This window comes from Diceros bicornis, chromosome 14 (genome assembly GCF_020826845.1).
Source record: "Diceros bicornis minor isolate mBicDic1 chromosome 14, mDicBic1.mat.cur, whole genome shotgun sequence".
Lineage (NCBI taxonomy): Eukaryota > Metazoa > Chordata > Mammalia > Perissodactyla > Rhinocerotidae > Diceros > Diceros bicornis.
Genome location: NC_080753.1, coordinates 9,916,795 through 9,933,414, shown reverse-complemented (window position 1 = coordinate 9,933,414; position 16,620 = coordinate 9,916,795). Strand labels below are relative to the sequence as shown.

Below are 16,620 nucleotides of genomic sequence, written 5' to 3'. Positions count from 1 at the left end.
CCTCTCTTTTGCGGAAATTGAGTGCTGGTTTTGTTTTGTATTTTTTTTGAGGAAGATTGGTCCTGCACTAACATCTGTTGCCAATCTTCCTCTTTCCTTCTCCCCAAAGCCCCAGTACATAGTTGTGTATCATAGTTGTAGAGTTGTAGCTCTTGTATGTGGGATGCCGCCTCAGCATAGCTTGATGAGCGGTGAGTAGGTCTGCGCCCAGGATGAATTGATGAACCCCGGGCTGCCAAAGTGGAAAGTGCCAACTTAACCGCTAAGCCACCAGGCTGCCACCCCGGTTTTGTTTTTGTTTTGGGACTTGGGACTCTTTTTCATGGAATCAGGAACTGATCATGGAAGACTGAGAGTACTTTCTTTTTCTCTATGTGACCTTAGAAGAGAAGTCCCATTTTTTTCTCTCCAATGACCTGTTCAAATGTTGAAGACATGTATTTAAAAACAAAATAAAACCAAAACTGTTATGTACCTTGCTATTTTGACCTATGAAATGAAAGCCTTAAGCGTTATGAGCCATCATTAATGACTGTGCAAGACTAAAGGAGTGGATAGGGAAAGTATGTAATGTGACTTCTGTTCTGTGACTTGTAGTAATAGTCCTCATTAGCTGTCCCCTTCATCTCCTCTGCCTCCAAAAAACCCCACCAAAACCCCCAAAAACATTGTGTCCCTGGTTCTCTACTGTTATTAGGGAACAAATGTGAGGGAGCAATCCTACAATGCCATGAACTTGTGATAACCAGTTTCAGAAGCATTCTACACTTGGTAAACTATTTGTGGGGGAATGAGAAGATGTCCATCAATATAATATATGAATTCTGCTGGATGTTAGAACTTTATTCTGCACTCCCCCCAACCCCTCAATTTTTCATTACCACTCTCAGGCAGCCTTTCTTTATTGTAATCATTTGACTATCCTGGGTCAAAACCAAATCAAAACAGCCTTTATTTGGGGGTAATTATACCCCAGGATATACACTAAGAATGTAAAGGAATATAAAAATTTTCTCATGAAAATAGAGATATTTGTTGGGGGCTTTAAATGTGTATGGTGAAAATACCTATGTAAGGCTGTAGTTTGAATATATCTTATAGGAGTGTATATGTGTATTTTACTTTTTAAGTCAATTTTATTGAGGTATAGTTTACATACAATGAGATGCACTCATTTTAAGGTACAGTTTGATGACTTTTGACATGTGTAAGGTACAGATATTTTTGGTAGAAAAATGGATGCAGCTTCTAGCTCTCTTGCAGTTCATTGGATTGTTGTGGCTTAGAAATTGGAATAAATAGGAAAATATGGACCACATGGGAAAAGATGAGGCCAGCCTAAAATAAAGAAAAGTAACAATTGTGCTGTTTATAGTTCTTACCTGATATGGAAACCTGTTTGATTTCGATTTTTATTGGATATGTGAGCCTCTTGGAATTATACAGTTTCTCCTAGTTCTAGAGAAATATAGATCATTATACTGCATGTTGTTTGATGGTAGTTTTTTGGGGAGTTTTTTTTAGTGCAAAATTGAGTAAACTTCATGCTTGTGGAAAAATAATTTACCTTCAATTTATAACAGAATTTTATTGATTGTGTTCTCATTTGGAATAACTGCAGGGAAAATCACCTGGACTAACACAAGTTGGATACCAGTTGCTAGGGATTTAGCTGTAAAAAGAAACTCATTTCAATTTCAGTGGTGACAGCTATTGAATGAATTTTTGTGTGATATCGTTCACAGCAGGAAATGATATATTGTAAGTCGGCTCCCTTGATTTCCTGCCCACCCCACAAATCCAAACTGCAGACTGTGCTTTCTGAATAGCCTAGCTTATGTGGACAAAGTATTTTTTTTTAATGTCCAAAGTGGGTAAAATTGCAATTGCAAAAGTGGATATATGGGTGATATACAAAACCTTTGTTTACTCTTCCTGAAATTGTTTTTCCATTTGTGCCATGATTACACCTGGCTTTAGGTGAAAAGGTTGTATTGGAACTTAGTATACTTCTATAGAATGATGTAGGAGATTACAGTTCATTTTGAAAGATGTATTAGCTTACTTTTTAATGGTCCAAATAAATATGTTTCATTGATGTGGAGATCAGTTTTGATTACTTGTGATGCTTTCTTTACTGCTTTTTTATTTTACACCAGTTTTTAAAATATGGTAAACTGTAGCCTGCCAGATAGAAAGCAGTAAATAGCGTTAACCTCTTTAGGTTCAGGAGTATCGGGAAATGCTTGACAAAGAAAGGAAATATGTTTTATATGTACTGTTTTATGAAACTCAGACTCTGTTGATGGGGAGGAAGGGCAGAGAGACACTCCTCGAGGATGGGAGAGGAATTCTTTCCAGTCTGGCCCAGGGTCTTGCTGTCATCCATATTCATCCATGTTCATATCCCATATCGAGAGAAGAGTGGACAGTTATAATTAAGTGTTGAGGTGGGCCAGGCACCTCAAAGACTCCCAAATAGAAAGGTGTCACAGCTTTATTTTTCCCTAAAGAAACAATTTAGGTTTCCTCCAAACTAATCAGAATTCAAGATTGCTTCCCTAATGGTATAAATGGCAAACTGTGGCTCAAGTTTAAAAAGTTGATTCCAAGTAAAATGTTGTGAAAACAAGCATATTTGCAGTAGACTTGAGGCACTTCCTTTAGTGGCACAATTGCAGCTGTTTTCTGCTTATGGCTAGCACGACTGATCTTAATTTGGCAAATAAATGTCAGAGTTGGTCACTTGGCTTTTTACAGGTATACAAAGTCCTCAAGAGGATCACTTGATTGTCTCTCGTCGTTGTGTCCCCTTAACTTTACAACAGTGCTGTCCGGTAGAAACCTAATGAGAACCACAAATGTGAGCCACATATTTTATTTTAAATTACCCAAGTGAAATTAATTTGAATAACATCTTATTGAACTCATATCCAAAATATCATTTCAATATGTAATCCATGTGTAAAATTATTAATGAAAAGTTTTACATTATTTTTTCATACTAAGGCTTTGAAATCCAGTGAGTACTTTACACTTACTGAATATCTTAATTCAGGCTATGCTACATTTCGAGTGCTTAATAGTCGCATTTGGCTAGTGGCTGCTGTATTGGACAGTGTAGCTCTACAATACTGGATTCCATTGGAGTCTCCAGTGTTTGAGGTTTTGCACTTTTGAAACTTCCTAAAAGTGTAAGTGTAGACAAAACCTTGCAGATCATCAGGTTATTCAAGAACATCTAAATTCTCCTACTTCAAGATTAAATATTTTATGTGATAGTATAAAGAAGGTAGGAAAAAAATACATTTTTTTCCTAATATTCAAGGGAAGAAACTGGTTAATGTTAAGAATAGAGAAAAGCAACAACCATAACATTTAAATGTAATAAATTTAGGCCTGGATGATGATGATGATCACAATTGAGTGAAAAATACGGTGATAGACTTGTTACAGACATCTCCTTTGATCCTCAAAACAACCCTCTGAGGGAGGTGCTTTTGTGATCCCTGTTTACCAGTGAGGAACTTGAAGGAGATTAAGAGGTTTCTGTAAAGTCACACAGATAGTGAGTGTACGCAGACCCATGACTCGTGGATTCTGAAACCTGTGTTCTTAATCACTCGACTCCCTTTACTCCCTTGTTCTGTTTTGCCTCCATTATTGCCTTGGGCAAATTGGACTTGGAAAAATTACGAAATGAAGAGGAGTTGCAGCTAATTCCTAAACTAGTGCAACTGTTCCACTGCTCCATGTTTACCCCCTCAAGTTTTCATCCGTAGTCAGAAAAGGAGATGATTGGAGAAGTAGTCACCCTTGAACAGCTGACTTCTGCTCCCTCTTTCCATCAGTTGTGCTCCGTGGCATTTATGTCATAGCAGTGGGGCTTGTGAATACCACTCCTGGAGCTGAGGTGTGATGACCTATCTTTGGCTAACGATCAATGCCACAGCATGAAAAGATTATTTTTTTTCTTAACCAGCTAATGTTGCTGTGAGACCCACAAATCCACTGTCATATAATTTCTTCTTTTTGTTTTCAGCTCTCAGTTTCAACACTCAAAAGCAATTCCCTATTGAGTACCTAAGTGCTCATATTGATATTTGTGGTGCATTGAACAGGACTTAAATTTCTGTTGTTTCTACAAAGACCTGGAGTAGGTCTGCCTTTCACTTATGACTCTCAGATCCGATATGTGCAGATGTGTCTGTTTGAGATTTATCTTTTTATATATCCACTGTATTTTTATTCTGTAAATTAAATAATGTTTGTGTGGTCGTGTTTTGGGAAAACTCGTTCCATGTGGATGTGATTAGTTATGCCTTCCTGTCTGTTATCCCTCAAACCCATCTCTCCTCCCAATGGATTGATTTAATTGGATTTAAAATAGGATCATTTTTAAATTTGGTTACATAAATATATGTTATGGATCTTTTGAAAGTCTTACTTTTCTCCTTTTAGCTTTTAATTTATTGAAACTGTTGGCTTTACAATTTTCTATTTTCTGTGATTTTTAGCTATATTGGAAAACTGGCTGTGTTTACCTCGTACTGTTTAATGAGCAAGATAATATGGGAGGAAAAAGTTCCTCAGATGTGACTGAGTTTTAATTAAGTTACATGTAAGTTTATTGAACAAATGCTACAGTAAGAAGATGCAGTTATATATTTTGTGTCCCATGAGTTCTCTTATAGTAGATTTGATAATTTAGGACCATGACCTCAAAACAAAACAAAACAAAAAATCAAGAACAAACATTGAATTACTTCTGTGTAAGCAGAGGGTTGGTTATACACAATTGCAAAATTCTATTTTCTTGGAAAATACTTTTATGCATATGTTTAGATTTTTAAAGGTTTTAAACTTGGCAAAGCCTCAGATTTTCATTAAAATGGCTACTTAGCCCTATGTTATTGCAAAAGGAGATAGGATTTAAAGTTTGCTTTTTATTTTAACGGTTTTTGTTTACAGACCTGCATTTCAGGACCTACCTACTCATTTTCAGTTCTTTTCTCGCCTTGCCTTTGCTTGTCTTTTTTGCCACCTAACCCAACCTCTTCATCTTAAACTGTAGTGTAAAAATTTCCTTGGCTTTGCTTATCTCTTTCTGCCTCTCCATCTGATATATGCTAACCCTGCAGATCCTGAGAAAAATGGACTTTTTTACTTTTCCAAAGTGCTACCTCCTTATCTCACTTTTAAACCCCTCCAACGACCTTAATAAACTCAAATCATATACTTTTATGAATCTGGTCAAAATTTAAGAATTTTTTAATGCATATAAAATTGTTAAGCTACAAATGATAAAAATGCTAAAACAACGAGGCCTTTGACTTTCATGTGGTCATCACTTGCTACCTCTAAGCTTCCAAACCCAAATCCTTTTTGACTGTAATCTCTTCCTCTTCCACTTCACTCCCCAGCCCCTCGTTCTCACTGACTGTCATCTTCCTCTCGTGGCAGCTTTCCCTGCTAGTCCCCCAAGTCGTCTCTCACTCAGGCTGTACAGGCTTCACTGTTTAGCCAAGACCGTTGTCAGTCATTTCAACAACGTTCTAACAACATTCAGAATCCCGTGGTCTGTTTCTGAAGCACAGCATTTTTAAACTCTATTGAGTGCCATTTCACCGCTTAAAAACCTTGAATGCTGCACGTTGCTTCTGTTCTCCTCTCACCCTTCTTTTAGAGAGACCTGCTCTCTGTGGGCTTGGGGACAGTGCAGCGTTGTTGTGGCGCTCATCACACTGTGCTTTCTGGATCCTTCACTGCTTTGTGACTCTTTCCTGGTCACAAAGGTGCTTAATGAGTGTATGCTGAGTGATTGAGCAGCTATACAGGGACTCTTGAAAGCTTTTCTTTTTTTTTTTTGGTGATTAGAAAAGGACAACAACTGGGATGGGGGAAAAGTCTGTTATAGAGAGTCTGACGATCTAGTGGCATTAAAAAAATGAAGTTCATCCTGGGTTTTATGCATTTATATGGTTCTGTTTGGGTAGTGAAGGTGTTTATTTTGCTGGTACAATGTAGTAGTTGTTACATTTTAGCAAGAGTACACTATATCCTTTTACAACCCGATATCTTTATATAGTATTCTAATGTAATTGAATACTCACGGAGTCACATCTTTGTTATTTTTACTACTTTTCTGGCTTTTTGGTAACTTGAGACAACTCTGTAACATCTCATCCTTATTATCTTTCACCTGATACTCTAGCAAATAAAACGTAAATTATGCACAGAGAGTGCAGGTAAATCACTGCAGCTCCTAATCCCTTACCACCATATTTGTGGATGAACACATTGATGTGTAGTTTGACTTGCATTTATTTTAGTTGTGGCAAATTAGTGGTTAAACTGAGAATTAAAGAAATCAAACCTTGATTTTTCAAGATTCTCTGATTAGTTAATCAAAAATTCCTCTTTATATTTGGCAAAATAGTGATTAATGACATAATTTGAATTTTGTGCCCCGTTAAAATGTTTTTTGGTCTACTGTATTGATAAAAATGGCATTTGTGGTACATCTCAGTTTATTCTTTTATGAAAGGTTAGAAGCAGGAAAGCTTTTACACCTACTGAATCCCCCTTGTTAGAAACTGTGCATAAGTGACAGTGAGTGTTTCTCAAAATAAAGCTGGGATTATTTAAAATGGACAGAAAACAGTATTTTCTGCTGGGTTAGCATGTGATTTTATATCTTGAACAATTTTGAAGTTGTTTTGCTGTTAAATTACTCTTACTATTTCCCTGTTTCCCTAATACAATGCTTAAGAAACGTTCATTCATAAAATTGATCTATTTTTTTAAAACCATGAAAATAAGAATATATTTTGACAGTTCATTAGTGTAGCGTCTGCGTTCACGTGGAAGCAGTGTGATATCAAGCTGACCCTGAGCTCTGAAGATAGCAGAAGGCACATCGCCTTCCCTGGGTACCTGTTATGAATCTCACTTAGTAACATCCCTCGGCACTTCCAAGTAATAGCCAGAGGTCCAGTTTCATGAGCTAATGTGAATTGTTCTTAAGGACTTTTATTCTTTTATAGCAGCACTATTGGTTCCTTTTTCTTCTACCTTGATTGCCTTCCTTTCTCCGTCTGTTGCCAGTACTTTCCTTCGGGCTCTCACCTTCCCTTGCCTGGAATATTGCAATATTCCTCCAACTGATTTTCTGTTGCCCAGTCCCTCCCCTATCTAGTCATTCTCTACACTGCTTTCTTTCTCAAGTGTAAACCTAATTATATCAGTTCTTGCCTAAAATCTTTTCATGGTTCTTTCTTGCCTACACAGCATTGGATATAATGCTTCTCATGATTTGCGTTTCTTGTGTTGTATCCAAAAATTTCCCTACCTCAGCTTCTTCTGTCCATAACTAGTTCAAATATGTATTAAATAGCTGTGATGTACGAACTCCTCTAACCAAGTTATGCCTTCTGATCATTAATGAGTAGAGGAGAAATCTCATTCCTAATCCTGATGCTTGACATCTTCATTTCTGTCATTTTTACTCCCGTGGGTTCCATGCTTGCCCTTACTGGATTGGCTGGTGGCCATCTTCCTGTCTATTAATAATATTTTTAGAAGTATGATGTCTCTACAGTTTCCTTATATTCTCTCTGTAGTTATTTATACCAAATAAAGTCTTTGCATTAATCATTACTACTGTTGTCTTTCTTTTTACCTTTTTTCCTTGGAATTTAGCCCTTTTGCATATTCTGTCAAAGTGCTGAAGAACAAGCATTTTATACTGCCATTCAGGTACATGTGTGTGTCCTCTTTATGCATCTTCTCTTTGTGCTTAGTTTACTGCATTAATCTGGGCTGAGAAAAACTTCCTTGTGTTATAATAATCATTTGGCTCTATTTACTCAATAACTATAAATTGTGTTTGCACATCATTTTACCATTTATTTATAGAGGACCCTTATATTTGTTAATCTATTTGATCTAAACAATCGCGTTAGATAATTGTAATCAATTTACAGACTCAGAAGCTGAAGCTTGTAGGGGTCAGTGGAGTGGCCCAGACCCTCTCAGCTGGGTGATGGCTCCTCTGTAGGACTGTGCTGTCTCCCTTCCAATCTTTTCTGTGTACTTACTGGTCAAAGCTGCGATTGCTCTGTGTACTGGAATATGCTTGACTGATTTGATTAGCACTTTGAATATATTATTTCATTGGATTGTCCCAGCATTTCTGTCAGGTAGGCAGCCCTGCATTATTTGTGCCATTTTACCAATGAGTTTAGTGCAAATCAGGATGGTTAAGTGCCTCACCCCAGTTTGCCAAACTACTGATTTAAAAAACAGAAACAAGAACAGGTCTTCAGACTCTTAGCCTACCGCTCTTTCCATCGCCCCATGCTGCCTCTTGGCTCCATTGTAAGATACATTGGAAAGTGAAATATGTTTTTATTTTTGGGATTCCACTGAAACAATTCTCTGGTTATGTTCTATATTAAAATGTAAAATATTAAAATTAAATGGCAAGTGTTGGTTTAACTTAGCGTGAGTTTTATGTACCATGACACTACTGTGATAAAAGGAATGGATAGACTCCAATGATACATTAGTTGTCAGAAATTTGTTACTCAAGGCAGAAATAATATCAGAGGCAAGAAGATGTGTTTTAGGGTTTGGGATATTTCTGTATCGCTCCTTGGCATTCTGCTCATCTTGTTCTCAGAGTAATTCTTAGCCCATGGCAGGAGGACTCCAGGGAGGGGAAAGCTATATTTCTAACATCTTCCTAGCCAGTGCCTGCAGCATCCCAAGATATACCATGGTTTGCTTCTTAATCCATACCGATTGTTTAATCGGTACAATTGATTGATTGTAGGAACAACCGCCTTTCTACAGAGCCACTTGTGTGTGTATATTGTTCAGCAGCAAGAATCTGTACCGAGTGGGTAGAAAGTAGAGAATTCTTTATGATTGTAATGCTTTACTCCAGAATTTCCCTTTAGTTGTGGCGTCTGCATAAACCATGGTCTAATTGTGGTTTTCTGTGTAATCTAGCAGCTTGTTTTCTATGTCATACCTGAATGTCTGCATCTGAATCAGTGTTTATGGAGTTGGGCATTGGCCTGGTGTTGTGTCAAGGAGATCAAAATCGCCACAGTTGGATGGCTTTAGGTGGTATATACCAACTTATATTTCCTAATTTATAAGTAATACAACAGGGAAATGTATTATAGGGAAGAAGATGGCATGATATAGTTAAGAAACCGCATTGGAGTCAGAAGGTTTGAGTTCCTCCTGCACTGCTGACTTCTTTCTGATCTAACAAGTTTCTGACTCCTCAGCCTCCATTTCTTCATTTTTCAAATGAGAAATAAAAACGTTCTCTCAGAATTGTCCTGAAGATATAATTAGAGGATATAGATAAAGTCTCTTGGCACATGTAAAGTGTTATTCAGATGTCATTTATTTAAATAAAAAGTGATTACTATATGTCAGATCCTTTAACAAAAATTATTTTAATTTAATTATTTAAACCTCCTATCAACAGTGCAAAGCAGGCTTTATTATCTCCGTTTGACAGATAAGGAGCCTGGATATTGAGAGTAAGCAACTTGCTCAAGAACCTACCACTAGTAAGCGATGGTTCCTGATTTAAGCTCCATTTTCTTCTTTGCTGTGCTGCCATGCTGTTAATAAAGGATAAATAGTAGAAGTTTGAACTTTAACAAACAGTTTGCATTATACTTCTAGGAAATGGAAGTGGCATGCTAGACTAGGAATCAGGAAATCCAGATGTCACTACATTTTTGTATTATTTTTGTGTAAGTTACTTAAATGTATTCTATTAAATATCTTTAAAACACTTGGCTATGTTTCTGCTACATGTAAAATGTTTTCTTATTCTGACTTTATATCAGAATTAAAAGATTTTCTTTGAAGTGATCAAAAAATGTTTTACAAATTCCATTTTAATATTTTGTCCTTTTTATTTTTAGTCATTCCTACACTGGTCAAGATTACAGTACACAAGGAAATGTTGGGAAGATTTCTTTGGATCAGATCGATTCGGTAAGCATCACATTGTTTTAAACTTAGAACTTTGTCAGTGGAGGAAGCACAGATTTTCCTCAACCAAAGATTATTTTTGGGTGGAGAGAATGGGAGATAATGTTATTTCATTGTTTGCCAATCATTTTTAAAGGAATTCCCATGTGCTATACATTTGATTTTTTTTAATCATAGGAAAACCAAACTTAATCAGAAAATTATTTGTATTCTGATAAAAACAGAATTTAATCACTTATTCCAAAGGGGAATTCTTTTAAGTAATTATAGCTAAATGATATTTATGTGTTTATATTTAAATACCATATACATTTAGAAAAGGAGAAATGGAAAATACTAAGTGTATCAGTTTGCTAGGACCGTGTAACAAAATACCACAGACTGTGGGCCTTAAACAACAGAAATTTATTTTCTTACAGTTCTGGAGGCTAGAATTCCAAGGTCAAGGTGTTGGCAAGTTTGATTTCTTCTGAGGCATTTCTCCTTGGCTTCTAGATGGCCACCTTCTTACTGAGTTCTCACATGGTCTTTCCACTGTGCTTGTGCATCCCTGGTGTCTCTTCCTCTTCTTAGAAGGACACCAGTCACATTGGACCAGGGCCCCACCCCCGACCTCATTTCACCTCACTTACATCTTTAAAGGGCCCCTCTGTAAATGTAGTTGCATTCTGAGGTGTACCCGGGGTTAGGACTTCAACATATGAAGGCTACATTTGGGAGACTACAGTTCATTCCATAATACTAAGTGTAGGCTCCCATCCTTTAGTTGCCACCAGATTAATGAACAGCTCATTTAAACTTCACTTTGTAGTTCCGTAGTAGAGTGAAAGAGTAGTGTACTTTACTATAATTTGTAGAATTTCTCTTTAATACATAATAGAATTTCTGCTCTATCCAAAAAAGGAAAAATAAACCAGCCATAAATAATCTTTGTTTAGACAATTACCAAATTATTTACAATAAATTAAAAATATACTGAAATTTTAATGCTTGGAAACAAGAATTATAATAAGGTGAATTGGGAGAGACCACGAGTTTTTAGAGACCAGAATGATTAGGTCGTCTTCCTATTTGAAAAATTATAATCACTACTTGCAGTGATTATATGTCAGAAATAACAACAGGATTGCCCACAGTACACAGTTGATTTGAAATCTGTTATCAAGGAAGCCCCATCCTTTACTTTTCTCAAATAGTTATTTCATCTCTAAAACTTCCTCTGCACCATATGATTTGTGTTTATATTATGTGAATGGTTGGAGGTAATTCTATTCCTAATTGTATCAAGGTATTTTCCGATTCACAAGCAAATGTGAACTTGGTTGGATACTGTGGGAGGACATAGAAGTGTAAGCGTTAATTCACTTAGTGAATATGTATTTAACCCATCAATTATGTACCAGCCTCTGTGCTCTGGATGTAGAGCTGAATAAAACAGAAAATGTCCCTACTTTCATGGACCTTACTTGAGGGAGGTAGACAACATAGTAAATAATAAATAAGCTATATAATGATACGATCATCATAGCAGTTAACATAATGTATCTGTAGGTCTGTGCCTGAGACTTTGTGCTAAGTAATACAAATATATTTCTATCTGGACCTTTTCCTGACTCTATATCTGTATTGCTTGATCCTCAGAACAGCATGTCATTAGCACACCCCTTGATAATCTCAATTTCCTCTCCAAATGTTCCCTTTAGATTTTTTTTCTAACTGAAATCTGGCTCCTTCAACAACACTGTTTCCCTGTGGCCCTCTTCAGGTGGAAGCTGCCTTTTCCCCCTCCACTCTATGTAGGTATGGGACGAGTGTCTTCCTTGGTCCATGTTATACTTCCAAACCAATTCTCTGCCTTCCATTGGCAAAACTCCAGCTCCTTTACAGCCCTTATGATCACATTGTACCACCTGATACTTGTTGTTGCTGGCACCCCCCGCCTTCTGCCCTCATTCATCCCTGACTTGAGCACTTGGCTCATGATCTTTGCACTAGCACTACTCCCACTATTGTTCTTGGCCTCTGCAACATCCAGGTTGAAAATTCATCTTATACCCTGGCCTTATAATTCTCTGTCTGCTCAATATCCACAATCACTTTTCTATTCCATTATGGCCAACCCTAGACGCTATCTTTTCCATTTCCGTTATTTGGACTACTGCCAAAGCCTCTTTAAGAATTCTGCCTGCTTCCATTCTTGCTTATGTATAGTCTGTTCACTACATAACAGCCAGAGTTCTCTTGTTTATCAGATCATGTCTGTCTTCTGGTCAAAACCCTCTATTGGGTTTCATCACATTTAGACTAAAATCCAAACTCATTGCTCTGGCCTATAAAGCCATACGTACTTGTCATTCCAATTTCGTCTTCTGCTCCTTTCTGGCTCACTCACTGTGCCCTAGACACATGGATCTTCTTGCTATCTCTTGAGCACACCAAATTCATTTCTTCTTGGGATCTTTGCTTTCATTTCCTTTACCTGGAACAGTATTCCTGGATCTTCATTTGACTGGAATCCTACTTAAGATGTACGTTTTAGCTGCAATGCCATCTCCTCAGAGAGGCTTCCTGGCCACCCAAATTAAAGTACTCCTCTCCCATTCACACTTAATCCCATTACCCTATCCCATTATTTCAGGTGCTTTTCGGATTAGATGTTATCTTTTTAATTTATGTCTGCTTTTATTGTCTATCTCCTTCCCTTAGAATATAAGTTCTTTGAAGACAGTGTTTGACTTCATTTGCTGCTGGTTCCCCAAGGCTGTACACATAGTAGTGTTCAATAGATGTGTGGTGATTGAGTGAGTAAAAAGTAATCAAGGAATTGTGCCAGAAGAAGCTGAGGTTGAACTGGGTCTTGACGAATGGGTTGGCTTTGGCTATATGGAATGAGGAGTGGGAAGGGTGTACCGGGCAGAGCCAGTGGGATGAGAAAAGTAAGAAGGTCAAAACATGAGTGTGTGATCATGGACGAACCCAGCTGGCTGGAGCAAAGGGTTCATGTTGGAATAGCAACAACCTAGGCTTTTTTACCACCCCCACCCCCGTCACAGTGCTTCCATGACGCCTGACTTATGCCTTGTTAGAGCCCTCAGTATATGATTTATGAGTTTAACTTACATAATAGTGACTCTTTCTTTTTCCTTCACTTAACTGTTTAAAGGGAAAAATTATGCTTTATTCATCTTTTTGTTTCCCAAAACACCCAATAACTATTTGTTCTGTTACATGTAATTGGAAAGTAGTTAGTTACAGACACTGAGGGAACCTTGCATGTTCATACTAAGGATGTTAAATATTCATTGATGTTTTTGGATTACGACAATGTTTAAGAAAAAATAATTGGGCAATAGTATGAAGGCACAAGAATGGACATGTGAAAATGAGCTAGAAGGCTTTCCAGTAGTCCTGCCAAAGGAGGATAGAGGCCTGACTGAACTAGGTTGGGGATGGAGAAGTTTAGAAGTTGTTAGTGTGAAAGGATGAAGGAACGGGATAGTCACTAAAGGGAGCAGCAAAGTCAAGCAAAGTGAGACCTGCTTCTACTCACAGGTGAAGTCGAACTTGCCAAGGAATATGTGAGGGGGTGAGGATCTGTCTTGGGAGGAGGATATTTGAGGAAGTCAGAGAGAGTTCAGTTGAGACCGTGAATGAAAAAGTTTTTCTTTTAACTATTGATTTCTTTGATACATTTATTTGAATTCTCCTTTTGAGAAGCATTTCTCCTCTTTTTGTGTTCTACTTTGTATTTGGGTTATTTTAAAAGTTCATCTGTGATTCAGCAGTTGTACTTTTGAACATTTATCCTGGAGAAATGAAATCTTATGTTCACTCAAAAACCTGTATATTCATTTATTTGAAATAGCCTCAAACTGGAAACAGCCCAAATGTCCTTCAGCAAATGAATGGTTAAACAAATTGTGGTATGTCCGTCCATACTAGGAAAGATTACTCAGCAATATAACAGAAACGAACTACTGATACCTGCAACAACTTAGAAGAATTTCATGGGAATTATGCTGAGTAAAAAGGCCAGTCTCAAAACACTGCATGCTTCATGATTCTATTTATATAACACTCTTGAAATGACAAAATTATAGAGAAAGCGATCAGGTTAGTGGTTGCCAGGGTTTAGGGAATGGCAGGCGTGGGGGTGGTGCAGAAAGTAGGTGGGGAGGGTTATAAAAGGGAAACATGAGGGATCCTGGTGGTGATAGAACTGTTCTGCATCTTGACTTGTGGTGGATGCATGAACCTATGCATGTGATAAAATTGCATAAAACTAAACACCCAGAAATGAACACATGAGTGCCACTGAGAAAATCTAAGGCTAGTGGATTGTATCAACGTCAGTATCTTGGTTGTGATAATGTACTACAGTTTTGCAGGCTATTACCATTGGAGGACACTGGGTACATAGTATCTCTCTGGATTATTTCTTACAACCCACACATGAATCTGTAGTTATCTCAAAAGTAAAAGTTTAATTAAAGATTTAAAAAAGGAAAAGAAGTAGGTGAAATAAATTTTAATATTTGATTTAACCCAGTGTATCCAAGATATTATCATTTCAACACATAATCAATATAAAAATATTAAGAAAAAGAGTTCATCTGTAATCACAGTAAGATAGTAATACTTATAGCTTTTGTTTTTATTCCAATTAGACTGAATTTGCAATTTGCAAATTAAATTGAATTTGCAGTAAATATTGTGGGGACCTGGTAAGTCTTCCACGTAACAAAAACTCTTTTTTCTTGTAGCTTTCTATCAAATCCTTCCCACCTTGCATGCGTCAGTTGCATAAAGCCTTGCGGGAGAATCACCATCTTCGTCATGGAGGCCGAATGCAGTATGGCCTCTTCCTGAAGGGCATTGGTTTAACCCTGGAACAGGCATTGCAGTTCTGGAAGCAAGAATTTATCAAAGGAAAGATGGATCCAGACAAGGTAAGTCTGAAAAATCAGAGCAGTAACTGAAATTTTCATTTGGTGTGAAAACTAAAAGGTCTTTTTTTGAATATGCCCCTGAAATGTAGTTGAAAATTCTAAAAGATAATGGTGTCTACAGTTTCATTTAGGTAAAAAGAAACTCATGTATTAATCTAATAGATACTAGATAAAAGATTGGGAAAGTAAATTAATTCAAAGGGTAAGATTGAAACAGCAGTGTCAGCTGTAAAGTAATGCTTAAATGAAGAGTCCTGCCGTCTGTGGTGAACTGCCAGTCGTCATTGTAACACTGAAATTGCCTTCTGAGTTATAGTTCTCAGGAATGTGTATGTAATATGTACAGACATATATACACACATGCACATAAAATGTTATTTTCAGGATTAAGAACTATTGAGAACAAATAAAGTCAAAACAATTTAAAATGTTTTCTATTGTGTTATGCAGAATCTTTCATTTTTAGATAGACGTTAATCACTTATAAACCTGAGAACTGCTTTTAAATCTATCCATATACTCAGATTCCCACTCGTATTCCTTATTTTTCTTTAATAGTACTAGCTAATAACATTTTATTTTGGAAATATGGATTCTTGTCCCTTCTATGCCGTGGCACTATGTACAAAGTAAATTTTTTATTTATTTCTTGGTATGAAATTACCTATGAAAGAGAAATTACAGAACAAAGAATATTTACAAAGTAGATTTTATAGTGACACTTTATTATATCTTGCGTTAGTTTGCTAGGGCTGCCATAACAAAATACCACAGACTGGGTGCCTTAAACAACAGAAGTTTGTTTCCCACCATTCTGGAGGCTGGAAAGTCCAGGATCAAGGTGTCGGCAGATTTGGTTTCTCCTGAAGCCTCTTTCCTTGGCTTCCACACAGCCGCCTTCTTGCTGTGTCGTCATGTAGCCTTTTCTCTGTGTGTTCACTTCTCTGATGTTTCTTCCTCTTCTTATAAGGACACCAGTCATATCGGATTAGAGTCCCACCCTTATGACCTCATTTAACCTTAATTACCTCTTCAAATGCCCCATCTCCAAATATAGTCAGCTTGGGAGTTAGGGCCTCAACTTATGAATTTTAGGAGGACACAATTCAGTCCATAACACATCTCTAGCTTTATACTTTTGTTAAAAGTTCATATTCTTTCATAATATATTATAAAAAGCTCTTAGAATTTTTATAGATTCGTTTTTAAAACTGTCTTCATTGATAATTGTCCATAGAATCTTAAATTTATCATTTAATAGAATTTTCTGTAAACACAATTTTAATGTCTCTTAGACTTCTATTTCCTTTATTTTAAAGGTAACATATTCTGATTATAGAAAATATAAAAAATACAGAAAAATTTACCTGTCATTTCCCCATTCAGAAATAATTACTGTCAACATTTTAGCCTTTCTCGCTAGTTTAGATAGCTAGATATCATCGTGTTTTTCCCATTTTAAAGATTAACATTATATTATGATCATTTCTCTAGGGTGTTGGGTAATTTTTGAAAATACCATTTAGATTAGTTATATGACAAAACATCCTTTGAAAATGATACAATTAGTTTAACCATTCCCCTGTTATTGGATGTTTGGTTGTGTCTATTTGACTCTGTCATAAACGTTATTGCAACCAATATC

The 16,620-nt window shown here is 36.7% G+C and overlaps 1 protein-coding gene across 1 annotated transcript in view; it reads left to right on the top strand.

Moving 5' to 3' along the window:
• The window catches only part of PRIM2 (DNA primase subunit 2), a 266,125-nt gene that overhangs the window by 167,935 nt on the left and 81,570 nt on the right, over positions 1 to 16,620 (top strand). The window contains exons 9-10 of the mRNA XM_058554093.1: positions 9,957 to 10,029; positions 14,790 to 14,975. Coding sequence (XP_058410076.1) covers positions 9,957 to 10,029; positions 14,790 to 14,975 — 259 coding nt within the window. The remainder of the gene's footprint in view (positions 1 to 9,956; positions 10,030 to 14,789; positions 14,976 to 16,620) is intronic.